The 8,949-nt window shown below is 36.9% G+C and overlaps 1 protein-coding gene across 6 annotated transcripts in view; it reads left to right on the top strand.

The window, feature by feature from the left end:
* The first annotated feature begins 895 nt into the window (after nucleotides 1–895).
* The window catches only part of LOC123990631 (collagen alpha-1(XII) chain-like), a 94,889-nt gene continuing 86,835 nt past the window's right edge, over nucleotides 896–8,949 (top strand). For 5 of the 6 annotated variants that reach the window (XM_046291275.1, XM_046291278.1, XM_046291277.1 and 2 more), the window contains exons 1-3: nucleotides 896–1,092; nucleotides 1,963–2,076; nucleotides 8,589–8,705. In XM_046291275.1, the coding sequence (XP_046147231.1) occupies nucleotides 2,007–2,076; nucleotides 8,589–8,705 (187 nt within the window). In that variant the 5' untranslated portion in view covers nucleotides 896–1,092; nucleotides 1,963–2,006. The remainder of the gene's footprint in view (nucleotides 1,093–1,962; nucleotides 2,077–8,588; nucleotides 8,706–8,949) is intronic. The other variant, XM_046291279.1, reaches the window with a different exon arrangement.

Here is an 8,949-nt window from a genome sequence, read left to right as displayed (position 1 = left end):
TGATTGGGTCTCGCATAACAGGCCGATGGTCGGGAAACTGAATTCTGTCATCTGAAAAAGTGTTTAAAAAAATGTTTTAATTTTATTATCACGTTTATCAATAAAACGTTCAATTTCAAAGTTTTTCTGCTTTCAAATGATCTGTAGGGCTATAATCTATTGCCTACGTATTTGATAGATCAAATACAATTGTATTAGTCACATGTGCGGGAATTCAACAGGTTAACCATGAAATGCGTACTTACAAACCCTTAGCCCTTAGCCCTTAACCAACAATGCAGTTCAAGAAATAGATTGAAGAAAATATTTTCTAAATAAACTAAAGTGAAAAAACGAAACAAAATAAAAAAGTAACACAAGAAAATGACAACAATAACGAGACTATATAGAAAGCATCACCCTTTACTCATGCTTCATCTGTATAATTATGATTGGACAGTGTTAAGCATGTCTTGACATTTTCTGAGTGGAATGAGTGGACTTATTAAATGGTTCAATAACATAACAATATATTTATAAATATTTATCTACTGACATAAATCCCATTAAATTAAAGTGACGTAGTTAAGCCTACTGATTCTTAAGTGGTCACTGAATTAATGGACTGTTGAAGATTTTTCCATTGTCTAAAAAAACGGCTCAACGGTTGCCAATAACAACACATCTCCTGGTTTCCAAACGTAGATGCTATGAACTTGAGGATAAAACCTTTAGAGAAGCATCATTGAAAAGGAATGCAGAAAACTATGCTAAATTTCCAAAAGTATATCCCCACACTCTGAGAGGCTGCATTTATCAATCTGTGGCAGGGTTCCACGCTTGCTGAGTGTCGTAAGAGCTTACGATAGTAAAGGGAGAGTTGGGAACAGCCCCCTATTAAGTAGCAGATTGTAGAGAGTCTTCCCACTTGGAAAAAGGCTTCTGATCTGTGACCTCCGCAAGAGGAGAACTGAGTTTTCGTCTGTGCTTAGAATATTGATTCTCCTCCCGTAAAACTTATATCGATCATTACCAGAAGGGGCATATCCAAAGAGGCTTTACTGTTTTGTATTCTGAAATCAAACGAGCGACAGCACAACTTCATTTCCACAGGTCAGTATTGAATGAATTGAATATGGAATTATGGATTGGACTACTGTTTAGGTTATCTGAGAGGTAAAGGGAGATTAGTTATGCTCATCTGGAGACCAGGGAAGTAGGCAATCCCAATATTGTGCTCTGAATTTTTCTATTTATTATTTGCATATTGATCATTTTCGTCAAGGTGTCTTTATGTTAAGGTGTCTTTGAGATGAATTATTTCCCGTAATTATCCCCCAACAACATAAATGCCGTGTGTCTTGGACTCATGTGCGTGCATTGGGCATATAGGTTGGCGTTGGAATATTCTTCGCGGTTTAAACATGCAGGTTAATTCATAATGTGTGAAGTAAATTAGAATGTAATTTTAGAAGAAAGGAAACATTTATCACTTAGGACTGGTGGTCTATACTGTGTTCGATATTGCACGATATTGTTTTTTTGTGCTTGGAGACACGGGTTGGGTTTTCATATAGTTTGTACATGTTGGATAGTTTATAGCTTTTGAGTCATGCTCTAGCCTACTCCCATCTCCATCAAGGCAAGCCTTGACTGAACGGGGACCGCCTTTTTTTTAATCAGATAGGCTACAATAGGAAGCGCGTTTATCCCACAGAAAAGTGTAGAAGAGACCATTTTCGATTAAAAGTTGATGAGTTTTCTTACGTTGTTTTTAATCCCTGTTTAAATTTGACCCATATGATAAGACAATGTAGTTTAGATGTTCAATTGTCTTTCCATTGTCTTTGAATGCACTTGCTATATCACACATCTATAGTTTATTTGGGATTATATGGCATTTAAATGTTTGGAATGTTATATGGAATATGGAATGTTGGAGCATTGCTGAGATGCGTGCGTAATTGCACGTTCTTTTTGTAGCCTCATTCATGTTCTGCTGAACCAGAGAGAGAAAGAGAGTCAAAATGAAGATAAGGCTGTCTCTGGCAGCGGCTGCCTTCCTTGCAGTGCTACTATCCTCCGTCGAGGCCCAAGGTAAAGTTATCCCTCACCTGCCATTTTCCCCCCTCCTCACCTCCATTTTTTCTACAGTTAATTAAACACAACTGAATGAAAATGTGCATCCTCCCCGTCTCTCTCGCTCTCTCTCTCTCTCTTTACCCCCCAATTTCTCTCCCTCCGACTGTATCTAATGGTGTCGGATCTTTAGCTCTTCATGGTGAAATTGCAATACTTTCACCACATTTAATTTAATTTTGTTAATAAATGTTTGCTGAAAGAAAATGTCTACATTATTCATCGGTAGGCCTATGGATTCATCTGTAGGCCTATGGATTCATCGGTATACCTATATATTCATTTATAGACCTATGGATTCTTGTCTTTTTGTTGTGTTTGTATAGTTTGGCTATTTCAATTGTCTTTTTATCCAATTTTGTCTGTCTATTCATTGGGACATTATGCAACATTATATTTTTCAATCAAAAAGTGCGTTTCAAATAGATTTTTTTAAATCTAAAAGTTCAAAGTGGAACAGGACCCAACATAGTGGTCTGGAAGTTAGTGAAAGGCTAACTCTAAGCATGGATAGTTGCAGTGAAGTCCTTCTTACGCTAGGAGGGGCACTTGCTTGATATTTTTTATTTCTCTCTTAGTTTATCTAGTATGCATACAGCAGTTCTCTGGGGACGGGAAGAATTTCAGCTGTACAAAAATGAAGTAGCCTAAAGGGAACAATGTAATGATAAAGGAACTAGGTAATGACAAAGGAACTAGGTAATGATAAAGGAACTAGGTAATAATAAAGGAACTAGGTAATGATAAAGGAACTAGGTAATGATAAAGGAACTAGGTAATGATAAAGGAACTAGGTAATGATAAAGGAACTAGGTAATGAGATCAACAAACTAGGTAATGATCAACGAACTAGGTAATGATCAAGGAACTAGGCAATGATCAAGGAACTAGGTAATGATCAAGGAACTAGGTGATGATCAAGGAACTAGGTAATGATCAACGAACTAGGCAATGATCAACGAACTAGGTAATGATCAAGGAACTAGGTGATGATCAAGGAACTAGGTAATGATCAATGAACTAGTTAATGATAAAGGAACTAGGTAATAATAAAGGAACTAGGTAATGATAAAGGAACTAGGTAATGATAAAGGAACTAGGTAATGACAAAGGAACTAGGTAATGATAAAGGAACTAGGTAATAATAAAGGAACTAGGTAATGATAAAGGAACTAGGTAATGATAAAGGAACTAGGTAATGATAAAGGAACTAGGTAATGAGATCAACAAACTAGGTAAAGATCAAGGAACTAGGTGATGATCAAGGAACTAGGTAATGATCAAGGAACTAGGTAATGATCAATGAACTAGGTAATGATCAAGGAACTAGGTAATGATCAAGGAACTAGGCAATGATCAACGAACTAGGCAATGATCAATGAACTAGGTAATGATCAAGGAACTAGGTAATGATCAAGGAACTAGGCAATGATCAACGAACTAGGTAATGATCAAGGAACTAGGTGATGATCAAGGAACTAGGCAATGATCAAGGAACTAGGTAATGATCAAGGAACTAGGTAATGATCAAGGAACTAGGTAATGAGATCAAGGAACTAGCCAATGATCAATGAACTAGGTAATGATAAAGAAACTAGGCAATGATCAAGGAACTATGTAATGAGATCAAGGAACTAGGTAATGATCAATGAACTAGGTAATGATCAAGGAACTAGGCAATGATCAATGAACTAGGTAATGATCAAGGATCTAGATAATGATCAAGGAACTAGGCAATGATCAAGGAACTAGGTCATGATCAAGGAACTAGGCAATGATCAAGGAGCTAGGTAATGATAAAGGAACTAGGTCATGATCAAGGAACTATGCAATGAAAAAGAAACTAGGCAATGATAACGAAACTAGGTAATGATAAAGGAACTAGGTAATGAGATCAAGGAACTAGGTAATGATCAACGAACTAGGTAATGATCAAGGAACTAGGCAATGATCAACGAAATAGGTAATGATCAAGGAACTAGGTAATGATCAAGGAACTAGGCAATGATCAACAAACTAGGTAATGATCAAGGAACTAGGTAATGATCAAGGAACTAGGTAATGAGATCAAGGAACTAGGCAATGATCAATGAACTAGGCAATGATCAAGGAACTAGGTCATGATCAAGGAACTAGGCAATGATCAAGGAACTAGGTAATGATAAAGGAGCTAGGTAATAATAAAGGAACTAGGTAATGATCAAGGAACTAGGTCAGGATCAAGGAACTAGGTCATGATCAAGAATCTAGGTAATGATATAGGAGCTAGGTAATGATAAAGGAACTAGGTCATGATCAAGGAACTAGGTAATGATAAAGGAACTAGGTAATGATAAAGGAACTAGGTAATGATTAAGGAATTAGGTAATGATTAAGGAACTAGGTCATGATCAAGAAACTAGGTCAGGATCAAGGAACTAGGCAATGAAAAAGAAACTAGGCAACGATAAAGAAACTAGGTAATGATAAAGGAACTAGGTAATGATCAAGGAACTAGGTAATGATCAATGAACTAGGTAATGATCAAGGATCTAGGTAATTATCAAGGAACTAGGCAATGATCAAGGAACTAGGTCATGATCAAGGATCTAGGTACTGATCAAGGAACTAGGCAATGATCAAGGAACTAGGCAATGATCAAGGAGCTAGGTAATGATAAAGGAACTAGGTAATGATCAGGGAACTAGGTAATGATAAAGGAACTAGGTCATGATCAAGAATATAGGTAATGATAAAGGAACTAGGTAATGATAAAGGAACTAGGTCATGATCAAGGAAATAGGTAATGATAAAGGAACTAGGTAATGATTAAGGAACTAGGTCATGATCAAGAAACTAGGTCAGGATCAAGGAACTAGGCAATGAAAAAGAAACTAGGCAATGATAAAGAAACTAGGTAACGATAAAGGAACTAGGTAATGATCAATGAACTAGGTAATGATCAAGGATCTAGGTAATGATCAAGGAACTAGGCAATGATCAAGGAACTAGGTCATGATCAAGGATCTAGGTAATGATCAAGGAACTAGGCAATGATCAAGGAACTAGGTCATGATCAAGGTAATAGGCAAAGATCAAGTAGCTAGGTAATGATAAAGGAACTAGGTAATGATAAAGGAACTAGTTAATGATTAAGGAACTAGGTCATGATAGAGGAACTAGGTCATAATAGAGGAACCAGGTAAAAAAGAAATGCCCGTAAGGGATGTATAGATAAACTATAACTACGATGTAATTTTTTTCTCCAAATTAACCGAGAACTCGACTGTATGTCTCCACTTTCATTCGGAGAAAAACGGGGCTTGAAGCCAATTGTCCTTCTCGTGATCTTTTTTTCTCTGATGAAACGGAAACACAAAATATAAGTGTCTCTAACATTATTTTCCAGGAACTGTTAGACTGAGAAAGAACATTATTCTGAAGCTCCCAAGACCAGTGATATAAATGACAGATTACAGGGGTCAATCAGACTATAAAATGTAAAATAGTCTGTTAGAATATCATATTTTTTAAGAGAAGCCTTCTTTTTTTGGTATTTTCCAAAATCTTGACCTACTTGGAAAAAACAGAAATGAAGAGAAAGAGTCATAACAGCAACAACACTAAACACTTTTATTTTGTCATTGAGATGATTTTGGTAACACTTTATTTGGATAGTCCATCCATCTGTAGATGCTCTACAGATTATCAGTAACATTTCAACGATCTATTAACCCCAGCTCTAGCCCTAACCTTAATCCTTACCCTTACCCTAACCCTTATTCTAAACCTAACCGTAATCCTTACCCTTAACCTTATTCTAACCCTAACCCTAACCTTAATCCTTACCTTAACCCTTATTCTAACCCTAACCCTAACCTTAATCCTTACCGTAACCCTTATCCTAAACCTAACCCTAACCTTAATCCTTATCCTAAACCTAACCCTAACCATAATCCTTCCCCTAAACCTAACCCTAACCGTAATCCTTACCTTAACCCTTATTCTAAACCTAACCTTAATCCTTACCCTAACCCTTATTCTAAACCTAACTCTAACCTTAATCCTTACCTTAACCTTAACCCTTATCCTAAAACTAACCCTAACCTTAATCCTTACCTTAAACCTTATCCTAAACCTAAACCTAACCCTAACCTTAATCATTACCTTAACCCGTATCCTAAACCTAACCCTAACCTTAATCCTTACTTTAAACCTTATCCTAAACCTAATCTTAATCTTTACCCTAACCCATAATATAACCCCAACCCTAATCTTAAATTTGGCAAGCAGTTGCTCATCAACAGATAGTTTGTTGATGGACTATTTGGACAAGCCAAATAAAGTGTGAACATGAACTTTTCACTCATCATTGAGATGATGTGTGTGTGTTGTGTGTGGGTATTTTGTATTTTTTTGGTGTTTTATTAGGATTCCCATTAGCTGTTGAAGAAAGCAGCAGCTACTCTTCCTGGGGTTCACACAAAACATGAAACATGACATAATACAAAGCATTAATAGACAAGAACAGCTCAAGGACAGAACTACATCAATAAAATAACTGCACACGTAGCCTACTGTACATATCAATACATGCACACAAACTATCTAGGTCAAATAGGGGAAAGGCATTGTGCCATGAGGTGTTGCTTTATCAGTTATTTTAAACCAAGTTTGCTGTTAATTTGAACAATATGAGACGGAAGGGAGTTCCATGCAATAATGTCTCTATATAATACTGTATGCTTTCTTGAATTTGTTTTGGATTTGGGGACTGTGAAAAGACCCCTGGTGGTTGTATGTCTGGTGGGGTAAGTGTATCAGAGCTGTGTGTATGTTGACTATGCAAACTATTTGGAATTTTCAACACAATGATATTTCTTATAAAAAGAAGAAGTGATGTAGTCAGTCTTTCCTAAACTCTTAGCCTCAAGAGACTGGCATGCATCGTACTAATATTAGCCCTCTGATTAAAATAAAGAGCACGACGTGCCGCTCTGTTCTGTGCCAGCTGCAGCTTAACTAGGTCTTTCCTTGCAGCACTCGACCACATGACTGGACAATAATCAAGATAAGACAAAATAAGAGCCTGCAGGACTTGCGTGCAATTGCTTGTAGTATTTGTGTGTGAGTTTGTGTTCATAAGTGTTTTAATTAAGAGCTTCTTAAGGGGGACAATGTGGGTAGTACTATATGATTATGATGGGCCCATTTGGAAACAGAAGGAGCAGACCATGGCCCTTGAGTTGATCTGCCAGGTTGGTGGTTCTCATTTTTGATATCCTGTACTGGACAAGCTTCACTCAGGTCATTTGCTATGCAAATTTGCATTCAATTTGTCCCGAGTCATGGCTTTTCAATAATATTTTAGAATGATATTCCTGATCCCCACAGGCTTCCCTTTTTAAAATACCCTTATATAGACTACAATCCTATTCTAACCCTGATATGCACCACTATGCACTGATACACCATTTTGTTAAAGTTCATCAACAAGCAGATTTCATCATTCATCACCATTAGCCACTACACATACAGTGGTCTTATTTACTTTACTTGTGATTTTAGATCTCTTTAGACATTCTGTTATTACAATATAGGCTACTTAAGACTTTACTCTTCATAACACTCTTAGGCGATTATGACAAAAGAGCATTAACTTAACCCATCCCCCCCAACAGACGAATATCATTAAAAAATATTTCTCAAATATGTTCTCTGGTCCGTCTTGTACATGGAAACTTTTGTCCGGTTCCATAAGTTGTTACAAACAACTTTTCATGTACATGTGCATGATCTTCAGACAGTCCATTCACTGTGACCAATCACATTTATGGTTTGTTTGGCTTGTCTATTTGATTTGTTTCTTTGTAAATCTTTTTTTCCATTGTGGATTGTCACTACTTAGTGCTAGACGGGTTTGGAAATATGTACAAAGCGTCATAAAGCTCATTGTGTACTCTTTTAAGAGGTTTGCAGTGGATAGGAGTCATACACATGGGTCAATCAAAAATAAACAATGTACTGAAGGCTATGTATGGCTGCATGTAGGCCTTTACACAACCAAGTTTTATGGAAGGTGTATGTTTTTGTCGGTCGACTCAGTTTAGGCATGAGTTGGGTTGACCTTATCAGCATGTAAGATGTTAGTTTGTCAATGTCATTTTTTTATTGTGCTCTTGGATATTTTTTTTGCCACCGTTTGTCGTCTTGCCACTACACGTGCTTGAGTTGTCGACTGTGTTTGGACAAACACGGCCGGACAGCTCAAACGAATGTCATTTTTCTCGAAAATGGCTGCTCGAGTCTCAAATGTTATGTTTGTTGTCGTTATTGTCATCTCTTGCTGTTTGCCCCAACAATGAACAGTATAACTTCAACCTTGAAGTGTTAATCGTTGGGATATGAGTTACCTACATCTTGTGTTTTATCATAAATACACTTATTTAGCAAATGCTGGAATTAACATTGGCTACTTTTTATTTTCGCAGTTGAACCACCTTCAGACTTGAGATTTAAGATTTTAAATGAGAACACAGTGCAAATGACATGGAAAGCGCCGTTAACACGGATAGAAGGATTCAGGATACAGGTGGCCTCAGACACAGGTGTGTGGTCTGTATTGCTGCAGGCAATCTCTCTCAATCTCTACCTTCACTGCAACATTATCTCTGTACTTTACAACAAGCAATCAATGCCATTGACACAACAAAATATCTGAAATTACTGTTCTGACCAATTCATTGTGGGATCCACCGCAATTAAACATTTACTGCACACCAAGCCTAAGATTTCTAAGGTATATGTTGCTATATTAATTATCTATAACGCTTTATTCCTAACTTGGTACTT

The sequence above is a fragment of the Oncorhynchus gorbuscha genome, linkage group LG12 (assembly GCF_021184085.1).
Source record: "Oncorhynchus gorbuscha isolate QuinsamMale2020 ecotype Even-year linkage group LG12, OgorEven_v1.0, whole genome shotgun sequence".
NCBI lineage: Eukaryota > Metazoa > Chordata > Actinopteri > Salmoniformes > Salmonidae > Oncorhynchus > Oncorhynchus gorbuscha.
The sequence above is the reverse complement of the archived record's forward strand: the minus strand, read 5'-3'. Positions and strand labels throughout refer to the sequence as shown.